Source organism: Chiloscyllium plagiosum, chromosome 19 (assembly GCF_004010195.1).
Source record: "Chiloscyllium plagiosum isolate BGI_BamShark_2017 chromosome 19, ASM401019v2, whole genome shotgun sequence".
Taxonomy (NCBI): Eukaryota; Metazoa; Chordata; class Chondrichthyes; order Orectolobiformes; family Hemiscylliidae; genus Chiloscyllium; species Chiloscyllium plagiosum.
In genome coordinates this window covers 56311401-56328403 of record NC_057728.1, presented here as the reverse complement: position 1 = coordinate 56328403, position 17003 = coordinate 56311401, and the positions used below count along the sequence as shown (strand labels likewise).

General features: G+C 42.8%; 1 protein-coding gene across 4 annotated transcripts in view; it reads left to right on the top strand.

The window, feature by feature from the left end:
• LOC122559849 (SLIT-ROBO Rho GTPase-activating protein 1-like) overlaps positions 1 to 17003 on the top strand; it is a 300957-nt gene that overhangs the window by 146463 nt on the left and 137491 nt on the right. For all 4 annotated transcript variants that reach the window (XM_043709964.1, XM_043709965.1, XM_043709962.1 and 1 more), the window contains exon 3: positions 13643 to 13805. In XM_043709964.1, coding sequence (XP_043565899.1) covers positions 13643 to 13805 — 163 coding nt within the window. The remainder of the gene's footprint in view (positions 1 to 13642; positions 13806 to 17003) is intronic.

The window sequence follows — 17003 nt, the reverse complement described above, 5'->3', positions numbered from 1 at the left end:
GAACATCAACTGTGCCTGGAGGATCATCAACTCGGTGAAGGACGCTCTCTGGGTGGTCCGAAACCTGCTGATCTTCCAGCTGAAGGAGTTGGCCCCGACTGAGTGTTGCAGACTGGCACATTCCAAGGTCCACGACTACGTGTTGAGGGACGCCCTTAAGGTTGGGGCAGCAGCCGCCAAGACGCAGTGGGGAAAGACCACCGTGTAAGGTCTGCCTGCCTAAGAAGAACAGAGGGCCCATTCAGTAATTGGGCTCCGCTGACTCCTCAGCAAAATAGCTGGACAGTCAATGTACAGACTGGTATATATGAAAGATTAATTTCAATCTTGTATGTAAAGAAATGTACTGTGTGCGTAAGAATAGCATGACCAATTGTATAGATACCCAAATAATTTTATGAATAAAGTATATTTTGAAATAAAAAATGGTGGACCGAATGGCAGCTTCTGTGCAGCTTCATTCATTAGAACGAGGGCACGAGGATGTGTGAAGAATTGAACGCAGATTAAGGATTTGAACCATCCTTTGATAGAGAAGTCCAGCTACTCGAGCAAGTGATTTGTTTGACCCACAGCACTGGGCCAAATGGACATTCCAGTCAATGCAATCCAGTAGCAGCTTCTGACTGAGAATGTTGCCAAAGGATGAAATAGAGGGAAAAGTTCTTTTGCGTTTGTTCAACATTCCCTGATAAATAAGGATGGAAACTTTTCTTGCTTTCTCACTCCGTTGTCGCCATTTCATTTCAATTCAGTTCAGTTTAGTTACTCGTAACGCAGGTTTTTAAAAAAAGTTCAATTGCCCAGTCAAATGAAGTGAGTAACACAGAAAAATAGAAATGTAATTCTTATATATGACTCATCTGAATTATATGTTTTTCTCTTTGTAGATGGCAGTCTATATTGCTTCTAAACATAATAAAGTTTATATAAAAAGAAGTAAAGATAAAGTTGCCCCAGTCCCAATTCTCAATAGAGAGAAACAGTGATGGTAAGTTTAACCTGAGGGTCACCAAGATTCAGTTGAGGGTCATGGCTGAGAAGATAGGACCTTCATGTCCTTCACTGGTGTGGGATTGAAGTTGTTGGCATCACTCTGTGTTGCAAAACAACTCTCCAGCCAACTGAGCGATCATTTTGTTCCGGGTGGTGTCAAACTCCTTGTGTTATTGGAGGGGCAGTCACCCAGGCAAGTGGGGGGTATTCCACCACACTCCTGAATTGTGCCTCATGGAGGGTGGATAGACTTTGAGGAGTTGGGAAGTGAGTTACTAGCTACGTAATTGCCAGCGAAGGTAATGGCAGTGAATGTCAAAGGGCAATGGTATGATTTCCTCTTGTTGGAGATGGCTCTTTAGTGTCTTGAGTCTTACTTGCCAATGACCAACCCAGACTTGATTTTGCTCAGTTGTTTTTTTTGTACTGGCATCCACGAAAGCAACCTAGACAGAGTTCAAAGATCCTTTTTATTTCCTTGGTCAATAAGTTGAAAAGCCAGGATTCAAATTTATGGCACTTCATTGTCTTTGGAGAATTGACATTGATCGAGAGGTAGTTTTCAGCTAGCCTGCTAAGTGAGCACATAATGATCAATGTCTTCACGCACAGTATGGGGTGTAGACAGGCCTGTGTTTTTCAATAGTAGCCAGTTAACCTTGCTGAACCATGAGGAATATATTTGTATTTAAGCAGGTGAGAGTCTGGGCAAGTGAAGTCATTAAATAAACAGGGAAAAAAAACATTAATAAACACTCTTACTAGGGATTTGGTGTAAATTAGATGGAAGTCGCATGTTAAAGCTAAGTCAGCCATAGCGTAAAATGTGGCTCACCCACACCAAACAATGAGCATTTCATTCCTCTTAGATTTGCTGTGGAGGTGCTGGTGTTGGACTGGGGTGGACAAAGTTTTTTTAAAAAAGTCACACAACCCCAGGCTATAGTCAACAGATTTATTTGGAAGCATTAGTTCAGGTTTATTAGGCCAGAGAGGGCAGCTTAGGCTAAGAACAGCTGAAAGTGGTTCCTTTTGATCCACATCCCATGGGAAGTGAAGTTGAAACTTTATTACTGGAACAGCACAGCAGGTCAGGCAGCATCCAGGGAACAGGAGATTCGACGTTTCGGGCCCGAAACGTCGAATCTCCTGTTCCCTGGATGCTGCCTGACCTGCTGTGCTGTTCCAGCAATAAAGTTTCAACTTTGATCTCCAGCATCTGCAGACCTCACTTTCTCCATGGGAAGTGAAGCAATAGTTTTTTATATGACAGCCGAATACTGTAGATGCTGGAAATCTGAAATAAAAGCAGGACGTGTTGAGAACTCTCAATGGGTTGAGCAACATCAATGGAGGGAGAAACGGTTAATTTTTTGAGTTGGACAGGATTCAATTTCAGAACTAGAGCGGATGGAGTGATATTCCATGGAAAAGGGGAAAGGAGTAGAAGAAGGATCTGGGAATGGGAGAGAGTGAGAGCAATTAAATGACAATGATTTCATGCGATAAAAGGCAAACATTTGTAAAGAAGCATAGGACTTGGCCAGAGTGTGAAGAGCAGACTAATGAACAGCACCATCCAAAAGCAAAAAAACAATTTAAAAAAAAAACTGATTTGGACCAGCGTGAGGCAATGAATGAGAACTGAAATGAGGAACTGAGCTCATGGTGCGAAACTGTTGATTTCAGTGAGTCTCGAGGGCTGTCACGAGAAGGTGAGATGCTCTTTCTCCAGTTGGTATTGATCTTCACTGGAAAGCACAAGGACCGAAATGGGAGTGTGAGAGAAAGGTGGAGAATTGCTATGCCAAGCAATCAGGGTCACGGATGCAGACGGAGAGATGGTGTTCCACGGAGTGGTTACCTAATCTGTGGGTGATGTCTCCAAGCTCGAGCCATTCCTGCTGACAAACCTGCTGGGGCGACACTGAGGATGGAGTCTGTGAATAGACAGAGGTTGGAAGAACCAGACCTGAGAATTGAAATCCAAGGTTGGATATTGCAGACATGACTCTGGAGTTTAAAACAACTGCAACCTGTGCATCTTTAAAATTATTTTTGAATGATTCCTAGACAACAGAATATTTTACATCAACCAATCTCATTTTTCCGAACTGTGATGCTTAATAGAATTTTTGAAAGGGTCAAAACATGTAGGTATTGGTGTGGGAGAGACAAGGAGCACAAGTTCACACTCCGGTACAGGGCAGAGGTCAATGGCTTGTTAACCTTTATAACATTGATAACTGGAATACAAAAGTAAGGAATACTTGCTGCAATTGTTCAAGATTTTGGTACAACTATACAGGGAGTACAGTACACTGTTTCTGTCGATGTTAAAGGAAGGATTCTTTGCATTGAAGGCAATATTGTGAAGGATCAATAGATAGGGCACCTCTGTCATCCTAGGAACCAATGAGGGGGGTAGGAATTTTTCATTATTGGAATTCTCTATCCCACAAACGTGTGGCTGCTCCATCATTGAAAATATTGAAGGCTAAGTCAGATATCAAAGGATATAATGAGGAAGTAGGGGAAGGGGATTTGAGGCAGCAATGATTGTTTGGAGTGGCAGATTGAACTTAAATGGTCTTTAGTTGAGTCATAGAGATGTACAGCATAGAACCGGACCCTTCGGTCCGACTTGTCCATGCTGAGCAGATATCCAAAATTAATCTAGTCCCATTTGCCAGCGCTTGGCCCATATCTCTCTAAACTCTTCATATACCCATCCAGATGCCTTTTAAATGCTGTAATTGTACCAGCCTCCATCACTTTCTCTGGCAGTTCATTCCATACATGCACCACCCTCTACATGAAAACGTTGCCCCTTAGGTCTCCTTTAAATCTTTCCCCTCTCACTTAATACCTATGCCGTCTAGTTCTGGACTCCCACACCCCGGGAAAAGACCTTATCTATTTATCCTATCCTATGCCCCTCATGATTTTATAAACCTCTATAAAGTCACCCCTCAGCCTCTGACTGTCCAGTGCAAACAGCCCCAGCCTATTCAGCCTCTCCTGATAGCTCAAATCCTCCAACCCTGGCAACATCCTTATAACTATTTTCCATACCCTTTCAAGTTTAATAATATCTTTCCTATAACTGCTCCCATTTTGTATTGTCTTGTGCAACATTTGATGCTGAGCTGCTAAAAAAGAAAATTGGATAGCCATACAAAGAATGCAGTGGATAGAACAGACCCTGTTTAATGGGAAAGATACTAATAACAGCAAAGAACGATAAAGTAGATTGTAAAAGCTTGAAATCACGGGTATGAAGAAACAGTCGCAAGAGATTTTATAATCAACAGAAACAACATTCAGAGTCCTATACGGAAAAGCAGGCTGCTCAGAAGCAATGTGGTTCCCTTGAAACTGATAACAGTGGTGTTGGTTTAAAAAGAGGAAATGATAGTGAATGTACTGGATAATTACTTGCATCAATGTTTTCTGTGCAGAAAGAGGTCAAAGTTCCAGGGGAAATAACATATTATTGGGGGCTGGGTCTCAAGAAAATTGAACAGGGCAAAGTAAGAGAAATTGAAAGACTAATGACACAAAAAAGTGATTCAATCCCAAGACTGAATCACTTTCCATCCCTGAACTGTAAAGGAAGTCATTGACAGCACCAGCATTGTGGTGGCAGAATGGACCAACCATTAGGAGACCCAGGCTAATGTTCAATGGATCAAATCCCACCTTGGCAGCTAGTGAAATCTGAATTCAGTAAAAATGCTGGAGCTAAATGATGGACTAACACAAACATATGATGGTTGTAAATACTTATCTGGTTCACTAAGGAAGATGTGCCATCGTCATCCGGTCTGTCTTACACATGTGAGTCCAGACCCGCAGCAATGTGACACCAAACTACCTCGAACAGCCCTTCCCAAGTACTACTCACTGGTAGAGGTGGCAAATACCACAAGGTACCAGAAGTGGTCTTTTGGGAAGATACCGTAGAAGTGAACACTGAAGCCCATGAACCTGATGGCAGATTGCCATAACTGGTTAAAGAATTGGCTGAAAGGAAGGAGACAGAGAAGGTAGAGTGTGACTCTTAACTGCATTCTTCAATCACCTAGCAAGCCATCTGGTTCAAGGCCAATCAGGGATGGGCATTAAGATGCCAGTCCAGCCAGTGATACTCATGTCTCATGAAATAACCTTTTTTAAAATTCCATTGTCCTCCTGATCTGAGAACCATTCCTTTGGATTGGGAAATAGCACATGTCTCTGTGCTATTTAAGTGAGGTCATACAGGGAAATTGGGAATTATAAACCCATTAGCTTAACATCTGTTCTTAGCAAACAGTTACAGAGTCAAGAATTAAGGAGGGATGATTGAACACCATGACAATTTTCAGCTGATAGAGAAAACCAATCAGACTTCGCAAAGTACGGATCACATCAAACATACGGGATTTGTTTTTTTTAAAATGAGGAGTCGACTTTTTAAATAGTGGACAGAGTGATCATCTCTGAATGTTATTTAACATGAACTTGATAAAGTTTCTCATGAGGGACTTCTGGCTGTTTTATAAGGTCATGGTTTTGAATAGGTTAATCTTCATGTTGCATTTTGTCCACCCATTCTACTGATGTCACAGTCTGCAGATGGACACACTAACTTTCAGGGGGAATCGATGGATCTGTACCAGCTCCTTAAGGTTCTAGTAATTATACGTGACTTAGAGGTAGTTGCAATTATACAATTCACATTCACGTTGTCCAAGAACAGACCTTTTCTGTAGATACTCCATGGTGGTGTATCCTGAATCAATAATCACTAGGTGGGCCCAACACAAGGGAAGATTTGTGACACCAAACTACCTCGAACAGCCCTTCCCAAGTACCACTCACTGGTAGAGGTGGCAAATACCACAAGGTACCAGAAGTGGTCTTTTGGGAAGATACCGTATAAGTTAACACTGAAGCCCATGAAACTGATGGCAGATTGCCATAACTGGTTAAAAAGTTGGCTGAAAGGAAGGAGACAGAGAAGGTAGGGCGTGACTAGTGGTGTCCCACAAACATCTCTATTGTGGCCACAACTATATATTTAGTAAAAACTTGCATGAAGGGATAGAAAGCCACATACCCAAATTTGGCAATATCCTAAAGTTGGGCAGGAAGGTCAACAATGTAAATGAAAGCATAGATTTACAAGGTCAAGATAGATTCTGTAAATGTGAGGTCATCCTTTTTGAATATTACAAGGAAAGAGCATTGTACTACTTAAATATTAAAGAAAACTAGAAATAGTGGGGGCCCAAAGGGGGTGAAGATCTGTGTATACAGGTCACTTAAAATGTCACCACAGGTAGAGAAACTAATCAAAATGGCTACCTAGAGAACTGGTATAGAAGCCGACAAATTTATGTTTCAGCTCGATAAAAATTATAGTATGTTTTTATTGAGCTTTTTAAAATTGTAGACTGGCGTGAGAAATTGTAAAGCCAGCGTTTTGAGAAGCAAGTCACCTAACACTTATGGTAAATGTTGTGTAAACAGCTGTTTGAAAAAATGAAGTGTTTGCGGATGAACTGGAGCTGTGGATATTCAGTGCTCACATGGATCTTTCATTTACATCACAAAGTTAATTGGTCTATGGACTAATGATGACAAAGGCCCTTTGCCTGTCAACAGCAATGTGATTGGTTCTCCAGTAACTGAGCATCTTGGTGCTGAGAACGAGGTACAGGTAGACGATCCTTTATCCGAAATTGTCGGGACCAGCTGTTTTTCGGAATTCGGAATTTTTCGAATTACAGAATAATAGACAGTTTGATGCTGAAAGTTTTAAATGTCTTACCGGAGGAGCAGACTTAGTAACTAAAAACGGGCCTTGACAGAGAATCGAGGCCTGCCGGTGCTGGGCAGCCACCACCCCCACTCCACCCACCCCGTTGCATCTGAGTAGGTGTCGACTTGGGTTAACTATTTACACGCCAAACAACCTTGTTAATGAGAAGAAAAACTTCAGATTTCGGAGCTTTTTGGATTTTGGAACTTCGGATAAAGTATCGTCTACCTGTATGGAGAAGAGATCAACTCTCCATCAGTTCAGAAGCTGACTCTCCATTCTGTGCAGTGAAAAGCTACCTTCAGCCTGAAGAAAGCCAGTTTATCTTGCCTTCAGAGGTTGTTGTAAGCTGTGACCTTTAACTAATAAGTCAAAGATCTGTTATAAATGAACCTGCCCAACCCTCTTATGAAGCAGTGTCAGCATTTTAAAAAGAAAAGCTGAAAAGACACCATCCGATCTACAAGAACCAACTCAGCTGATCATGTAAATAAAGATGACTGAGCTTTTCTCGAGTCTTCCCTCCTCCATCTCTGTTTCATTTTCCCTCTCTACATCAGTGTGTCAGGGAGCATCTTTAAGGGGGTTAGAGTTTTAATTTTGTGTTACATGCTAGCAGTTTATAACTGTTTACCTGTAGCTCATGTCTAATAACTTAAACATTACTAATCCTTTGAGTACAGCAATCTGCTGCATGCTTTTTTTTAATCAACCTAGGTTTGAAATTGAGGTTAATCAGAGTTCTACATATTTCTTCAAATGTTTTAACTCCAGGAATAGGTGGGCTTGTATACAGTGCACTGTCCCAGTGAGGTGTAACACTGGGTCTGATATTTGTGAATGGTTCTGGGATGCCACACCTAAGAATCTGGAGGCATTAACTGGAGTTCAGTGTTGTTTTTGCTAAAATGGCACCAAGGTTTAAATTACTAACTCGTGCAATCAAACCAAGAAATTTTTAAAAATTCATTCATGGAATGCAGGAGTCACTGGCTAGACCAGCATTTATTGCCCATCCCTAATTGCCCAATTAAGTCAGCCATATTGCTGGAAGTCTGGAGTCACATGGAGGCCAGACCAGGGAAAAGATTGAAGATTTCCTTCCCTGCAGGACAGTAGTGAAACAGGTGGGCTTTAATGACAGATTCAAGATCTTTGTTGAATTCAAAATTTAACTTCTGCCATGGTGGGATTCCAACACCATGTCCTCCGTATATTGGCCTGTGGTTCTGAATTATATGCCAATGAAATTATCATATGCCCTCGCCTTCTTTAGGATGACTGTAGAGTGATTTAATTGAAGTTGTCAAGATATTAAGGGAAACTGAGTAAATGGAGAGAAACTGTTTCTTCAGGATGGGGAAGGTCTAGGACATGGGATCATTATCCATACGTTAGAGTCAGTCTTTCAGAAGTGAAATGAGGAAACATGTTTCACGCACGATTAGTAAAGCTTTGGAACTCTCTGTGCATTGGGTTTTTAATGGTAGATCAGTTAATTTTGAACCAGACATTGATGGGTTTTTGCTAACTGAAGGGGATATGGGACATCGATTGGGGAGTTAAGTTGTGGATCTGCTGTGATCCCACTGAATTGTGGGGTAGGCTGGAGGGGCTGAATAATCACCTCCTTTTCCCATGTTCAGTTGACAAAGAATTAGTCTTTAAAAGACCAGCCTTAAGGGGGATAGTGACTGTAATGAGGTCAGCCAGGTGGACCTCATAGAATATGAGATCCCTGATTGGGACTGTTAACCTGGTCCAATCAGGGAGCCTTGGCTGACCGATATAAATAAGCACTACCGCAGTTAGGCAGTAGTGTGGGGAAAAGAGAAGAAGAAAAAAATCAAGAAATGATTCTGAGAGCTGGCTCTGAGGGAGCTGGACCAGTGTGTGCGGGTGTGCAAGGACTCTCCTTGACTCTGTCAGAGGGGAAGGGGACTAAGAGAAGAAGAAAAAAAAAGTGTCTGAAAAATAAGCGTTACTCCTGTTAGGTGGTAGTGGTGGGAGAAAAAAACAATAAACAGGAGTGTCAGAGGTTCTGCTCACTCTGAGAGCATGCTCTGAGGGAGCTGGATCAGTGTTAAGGACTTGCCACTGGGTAAATAAAGGGTGACTTGATGATGGGATGCGACTTCTGTGGAGTTACTTTAAGAAGTGTCTTTTAAAAATAAAGATTCATAGAGATGTACTGCACAGAAATAGACCCTTCAGCCCAACTCTTTCATGCTGACCAAATATCTGAAATTAAACTATTTGCCAGCACTTGGCCCATTTCCCTCTAAATCGTTCCTATTCATGTACCCATCCAGATGCCTCTTAATTGCTGTAATTGTATCAGCTTCCACCCACTTCCTCTGCCAGCTCATTCTATACACACACCACCCTCTGCGTGAAAACAGTTTCCCCTTAGATCCTTAAGAGGCTAGGAGAGGGAATTCCAAATGTCAGGGCCTTGCTAGCTGCTGACATAACTGCCAGCGATGGACTGATTTAAGATCTGATGTTCACTTGGCCAAATTAAAGGGAGCACAGATAACAGAGTTGTAGGCATGGAGGAGGGTTAGAGGTTGTGAAGGGCAAGGCATTGGACAGTTGCTGTTATCTAGAAAGATCAGTAACACCAAAAACCAGTTTTTTTCCCTAAAAGGAACAAATTAAACATTGAGGTTTTACTTTTAACAATAAGTTTTATCTGCAATCACAACATAGCAGAAGCCATTTGGCTTATCATACCTTTGAAGCCACTTTCAAATTTGTCCCACAACTGATGGTTTACTTTATAATCTAGCATATTAATCCTCCTCAATAACATGTTCTGTTGTCTTTTAACAATTCCTGTGGAATTTGCTTCCACGATCCTTTTCAAGTCCTGCTTTCTAGATCTTAACAATCCTCAGTGTGAAACAATGTTTTGGTGGCTAGTTTATAGGTCACCAACTAACCACCAAAAGACAAGACCCATTATCACTGGTATCCTTACACACAGATGAAGAAGGACACCACTTGGACTGGGACAACACATCCATCCTAGGACAGGCTAGACAGTGACATGCATGGGAATTCCTAGAGGCCTGGCATTCAAACCGGAACTCCCAACAATAAACACATCGACTTGGGCCCCATTTACCAACCTCTGACAAATAGAGCCAGAAATGATATCACCCAGCCAAAATAGAAAGTGCAACAGAACACGAATGCTTCAATGGAAGCTCACTGATGATGTTGCCTAGCATGGTGATGAAATGTCTCTCTGGGTGTCAAGGAAGTATTATCCAGGATTCCTGTGCCAAATTGCCATCTTAACTGGATATTGGAGAGATGGGGGCATAGGATAACTTGAATGGAGCTGCCATAGTAATATTGTCAATAGGTTATCATTGTTCAGAATTGTTCCCGAAGAACGGTGTAGGTAGGAGTATATCACAGTACAGGTAAAACCAATGACTGCACATGCTGGAAACCAGATTCTGCATTAGTGGTGCTGGAAGAGCACAGCAGTTCAGGCAGCATCCGAGGAGCAGTAAAATCGACGTTTCGGGCAAAAGCCCTTCATCAGGAATACAGCCAGAGAGCCTGAAGGGTGGCTGTTGAAGTCCACATTGATGCCCTGGGGTTGAAGTGTTCCGAGGTGGAAGATGAGGCGTTCTTCCTCCAGGCGTCTGGTGGTGAGAGTGCAGCGATGAAGGAGGCCCAGGACCTCCATGTCCTCAGCAGAGTGGGAGGGGGAGTTGAAATGAGGCCACAGGGCGGTGTGGTTGATTGGTGCGGGTATCCCAAAAATGTTCCCTAAAGCGCTCTGCTAGGAGACGTCCAGTCTCCCCAATGTAGAGGAGACCGCATCGGGAGCAACAGATACAATAAATGATCTTGGTGGATGTGCAGGTAACAGTACAGACTCAGTGGGCTGAAGGATCTTGTGTACTGTTTGTTGCTATGAATTCCCATTAGGTTAGGCAACAGAATGAGGCAGCTCAAAGAACTGTGGTTAAAGAGACTAAACTAGGGTGGAAAGCATCTTTATAAAGCTGAATGCTTCTGCTGTTCATTGAAGTTCATAGCTGATGTCACTGAATGCATCAAAAACGGTTTGCTTTATCAATGACAGGAAAGCAAAAACAAATGCCACCAAAAAAAGTGCATAGTAAAATTAACCATAAATGAGTTTATAGTCCTGGAGTTAATGGCATATCAGTACCACATTGCAGATAAAAGATTGAGATTTGGAGAAAGGACAAGACTGCATTGTTGAGTCTTTACAGTTTTGGAGTGTGGGAGACATTCCTTTTCTTGACTTGATGTCAGTTTTGGGGGCTGGTTATTTCTGGCATCTATTTCTGCCACCTTTGCACATTCTTTCAAACAATTGCTTTCTTTCAACAATCTAAATGCATAACATTTAAGAAGTTTGCATTTATATGGTGTCTTTCTCAACCCCAAGGTGTTCCAACACAGTTTGCGTCCAGTGAAGTGGTTTTGAAATGTGAAGACTGGATGCCATTGGGAGAGTTGAGGAGAGTCTTGCCCATCTGTCGCAGAACCAGCGATGAATCCCTGTCTGTTTGGTTGCTGTGGCGATTGGAAACCATTGTCCTTCTGGGCTGTTGTCAGATCTCTACTGAGATTGACGTTCCCCATCCCCAGCCAAAAGCGGTTAGCTTTATCAGAGGCTGGCAGCATCTCATGGTGCCAATGAAGCTTTTGCTGGCAATGCACCCATCAGAGATCAGGAATCACTGAGGGACATAAAAACCAGGAGTAGGCTATTCAGCCCCCTCCCAGCCTGCTCAGCCACCTGATATGATCATGGCTGATCTCATCTCGGCCTCCACTGTACTTTCCTGCCTGCTCCTTATAACCTTTTAACACACTGCTGATCAAAAATTTGTCCTTCACAAACGCTACACCAGTGTTCCTGTGCAAATGAAACTGATGAACAGCAACCAAGCATCTCTCAGCTGCTGGGCCAGCACAGTGGCTCAGCAAGTTACAGCGCCAAGGACCTGGGGTTCGATTCCAGCTTCGGACAACTGCCTGTGTGAAGTTTGCACATTCTCCCCATGTCTGCGTGGGTTTCCTCCCACAGTCCAAAGATGTGCAGGTCAGGTGGATTGGCCTGTGGAGAATGAAGGGTTACAGGGATAGGGTAGGAGGTTGGCTCTGGCTGGGATGCTCTTCAGGGCGATGGTATGGACTCTGTGGGTGAAACAGCCTGCTTTCACACTGTAGGGATTCAATAAATTTATTCACTGTCTGCCGCTCTCTGGGTAAGTGGATTGCACAGATTCACGATCCTTTGAGAGAAGTAATGCCTTCTCCTTTCTGTTTTAATTCTGCTGCCCCAAATCCTCAACCAATAACTTCTCATTCTAGATTGCCCACAAGTAGAAACATCTGCTCCACTTGTCAATGCCCTTTAACATGGTAAATATCTCAATTAGATCTCCTCCTCTTCTTCTAAACTCTAACCAGTACAGGCCAGACTGTTCAATCTCTCCCCATAAGACAAGCCTTTGATCTCTGCAATTGAATCTTGTCAATCTTTTCTGAACTGCCTCCAATGCAATTGAACTGGGAACCAGAACGGTACTCAATAGTCCAAGGCACTGGTGGGTGAGGTTGTCGGGGAGAAGGGATTCAGAGGTAAGTGCAGAGAGTGGACCTCTTTCTGCTGATGGCTCAATCATGTGACCTTCCCACCTCCCACTAGGGCTGGATGTTTGTGCTTCCAAAGGTGGCACCATTGATATGAGGTTGTCAGTTGTCTCCTAAATCATCTTCTGTGACCAGTGGCTGGGCATCCTACCTTCGCTTGTTCATTCCTGCTTTACCAGGGAAGATTTCCCCAAAGCCAGGAGACAAGCGCTGGGTTGTACTGGGTCTGGCTCCCATTGTGATGGGCTACATTTAATCCAATCTAACATTGCAATGTGTAGAAGTGCAGCAACCAGTTTGAGCAAAGGAAGCACCCATGAACGCCAATACCCCAACGGCCAGTGAATCAGTGTTGAGAGAGAAACCTCCAGCTCTTTTCTAAAACAGTGCCACAGGATCTTTTATGCTGTCCTGAGAAAACAAGTGAGAGGGGTACCTGTTTAATGCCTTCTTTTGAAAGACCACCTTTCAAAAACGTGAGCCTCCCTACTTTTCGAATGTGGCTAATATCCTGAGGGGCTCCTTTAAGCTCTTTGGGCACTTCAGTGGGAAATTGATTTATTTATGTATTTATTTATGTAAAACAACATGGAAGATATTATTGCTCACACAAAGACCACATTTAACCCTTGCATATTGTCACATCTCTGTTGAATTTTACAAGTTCAAAGGTTTGCAAATGATTCCTCTCAAATGTCCCAGCTGAACTACATTGGCTACTGATTCCCAACCCATTACAATTTATAATTCTTACCGTAGTCTTCACGTTTCCGCATGGCTTCTCTCTTCCTAATTTCTACAACCTCTACTTCTACCATCTCACTATTGTTGAACTTTCCATCCTTTTGACCCCATAGTTTGCACATTACTGCCCCTTTCACACCACATTTGACTGCCAAGCCTTCAACTACATAGATCCACCAATCAGAGTCCACTTGTCAACCAGTCAGTACTCTCCTCCCATACAGTATATCTGTTGGTCCCCTCCACCCTTAAGTTGGTATTCTTGCACAGTGTCCTGATGCGTGCAAGACAAAAAACTTGGACAAAATATTTTCAGCAATGCTCAAGTTAAATGTCCAATGTAGAACAGCATTGAACACAAAACGTAATGTGAATGTTAAATAAAATGTGGAGACATTATCGAGTAATTTTTTTTTCTGTGTATTTTGTTTTATCCAGGAGGGACCAGAATCTTCTGTCCCCAGTTAACTGCTGGTATCTGCTCCTGAACCAAGTCAGGAGAGAAAGCAAAGACCACGCAACTTTAAGCGACATCTATTTGAACAACGTTATCATGCGCTTCATGCAAATCAGTGAGGACTCTACAAGGCTCTTCAGAAAGGTAATGTGAAACCGACATTGTGCACTTTGCTGAGTCGACCGAAATTTCCCAATTGGCAATGAAACATTTGCAAAACAGCCAGAGAGGAGACATGAGGAGGGATTTTTTTTAATGGTGAAACTCCGTGCGTTATTACCATTTGTAACATGCTTGAAAAGGTGATGGGAACCAATTCATTCAGACCTTTCAAGAGGAAATTGAAGGAATATTTGAGGAGGAGGAATTCTGCAGGGCTGTGGAAAAAGTGTTGAGTAATGGGACTAACTGGATTTTTCTAAAGTCAATGGGAAGAATATTCACCTTGTGTGCTGTATGATCCTATCACTCTTACAGGTCTGGGAGATGCTAGTGGTGAAACACTTTCCCCACATGAGATAAAACTTGCCCCAGCCTCCCCTCAAAAGAACACTTTTGCCTGAGTCATTTAGGGAGTGTGGGTGTTGCTGGCTAAGCCAGTATTTATTGCCTTTCTCTAATTGCTCTTTGCTGGTGAATTGCTGCCTGGAACCCCAGCAGTACATAGACAACTGGGTAGATCTACAATGCCGTTGGGGAGGGAGTTCCAGGATTTTGACCCGGCAATACTGAAGAAACAGTGATATATTTCCAAGTCAGAATGCTGAATGGTATTCTGGAGCAGACCAAACCCCCTTCACATATATCAAGGAACTGGCCTAGACTAATTTTTACCTTATTTAAAGGCAAGTGTGAGGTGCTGTGTTCCAGATGTAATTCGATTGGTTACACGACTTGACTTTAAACAAAACATTCTTTATTCTTACCCGACAGTTAAAATACAGACAAAAGAAAGAAGAATTGCATAACTTTAACTCTGTTGAAAAGCTTAACACAATAACAGATTATTTAACTACTAAACACTAGCTGTTCCAGTGTAGTAACATCCTATAAACACACCCTTAGCAAAGGCAAATTCAGTCAAATAGATTTGTCTCCAGTCCAGGAGAAAAGATCATCAAGAGAAAATTCTAGTCGAGAGAGAGAGAACTGAAGTTTTTTGCTGTTGCAGGGAGAGATGTATGGGCAACTTCCATAGCCAACTTCAAAATCCTAACAACTAGGGTGGCTCAGCGGTTAGCACTGCTGCCTCGGGGACCCAAGTTTGATTCCAGCCTTGGGCAACTGTCTATGTGAAGTTTGCGCTTTCTCTCTGTGTCTGCATGGATTTCCTCTCACAATCCAAAGATGTGCAGGCTAAGTGAATTGGCCATACTAAATTGCCCATAGTGTTCAGGGATGTGTAGGTTAGGTGCATTAGGCAGGGGTAAATGTTGAGTAATAGGGGAATGGGTCTGGGTGGGATACTCTTCGGAGAGTTGGTGTAGGCTTGCTGGGCTGAAGGGACTGTTTCCACACTGTAGGAAGTCTATGAAGTTCTTAAAGTTAAACTACAATCCTGGTTCTGTGAGACCCTGACTCCACCCATTCAGGCTGCTTCTATTGTTTTAAATTAAGACAAAAACCAAGGCCTCACAAGCTGTTGACTTTATTGGCTTGGAAGAGACAGCTTTCTAGCTATGGCTCCAAGCCTCACTTAAAAAGAACAGGGCAAAGTGCACCTGCCAAAGCCATAGTTTCATCGCAGTGGGGAACTTGCAGGTGGTGGTGTTCCCATTGATTTGCAGCCCTTGTCCTTCTAAATGGAAGTGGTTGTGGGTTTGGAAAGTATTACATAGGGAACCTTGAGTGAATTTCTGCTGTGCATCCTGTAGATAGGTACACACACTTGCTATTGAGTAGTGGGAGTGGATGCTTGTGGATATGGTGCCAATCAAGCGGGCTGCATTGTCTTGGATTGGTGATGAGCTTCTTGAGTGTTGTTGGAGCTGCACTCATCCAGGCAAGTGAGGAGTCTTCCATCACACTCCTGACTTGTGCCCCACTGATGGTGGACAAACTTTGGGGAGTCAAGAGTTTGCTTTTGATCGCCTGTATTGACTTTGGCGATTTTGCTTCCTGCGAGAGTTGCTTGTGTAGGGTGTACGTTGGGAAATGTCAACAGCAAGAAAGCAAGTTGATGGCTCAAATGGTGTTCACTCTCTCTTTCTCTCAGCTTCTTGAGTCTCTTGTGAAGCTGTTAATCCAGTAGTCTGGGCTGCTTTCAAACCAGTTGGGGGATCTCAGTGGGCAGCATGCTAATCCACCATGTCACCTAGATACCAGTATTTATGCTCTTAGCCACATCGTGTAATCTTTTGAACTGCTTCTTCAGGAAAGGATTTTGTTTTTCGTTTCTACAGGACCAGCCCCATATTCTGGGTCAGTTCCCTGTCAAAGGTAAATTTTGTAAGAATTTGCACTAGGTCACGTTGGATGCAAAGTCTAAGCTACATCTGATATTTTTGTTCTAAGTATGAATGATTGCAATAAGAGTTTCAGGCAATGCTTCCAAAACGAGTGACAGCATCTTTGATTTAATTAAGAACATGCAATAGTATTCTTGAAGCAGAATTAGAATGTTATTAAAATTGGACGTGGTTTAGGGTACTGTTTGTGGGGAGGGGGTATGTGTCAGAGAGGGTGGGTTCATTAATGTTCCATTTGTTCGAGTATTTGTGGTTATGGCGTGCTGCCGTGATCGTGTTTCTCGCTCTGATCTTGCTGAAACAATTGAATTAAAGTTTTTTTCATGAAGATCTCCACCTCCCCCCGCCTTGTTTGGAAAGAAATTCATTTCAGTGGTGCTGAATTTTCAAAGATCAAACAATCTTTTTTTCTCTCAGACCCTCAGCCCTACTTCATTATTTCCTGCTGGGAGACAGGAAATTAAATAGCAGGGTCCTATAGTGTGAAACCTAATAATAGAATAAGTGATGACAGAAAATGATGGAATTAAAGTTGCTGCTCTTCCAAACACAAAGTACAATTAATGTGCTTGAGTGGCATTTAATGTTCTGGATGTTTTGTTACTGCTAACTGTGGTATGTGATTACTGTTAGCCCTCAGTCACCTTTTTAAAGGTTCCTCTGATGTGACTGTGATCTGGCTTTATTGTCAATGCACATATGTTCAATCCATGAAGACCCAATAGCTGTTGAGACTTGTATGTCTGTCTTCCACTCACTTACCACCCCCCCAACCCCTCCCTGCTTCTCCTTCCACTCTCTCCCCCTCCTCATGCTCTCTCTCTCTCCCGCTCCTCATGCTCTATCACTCCCCTTCCTCATGCTCTCTCTCACT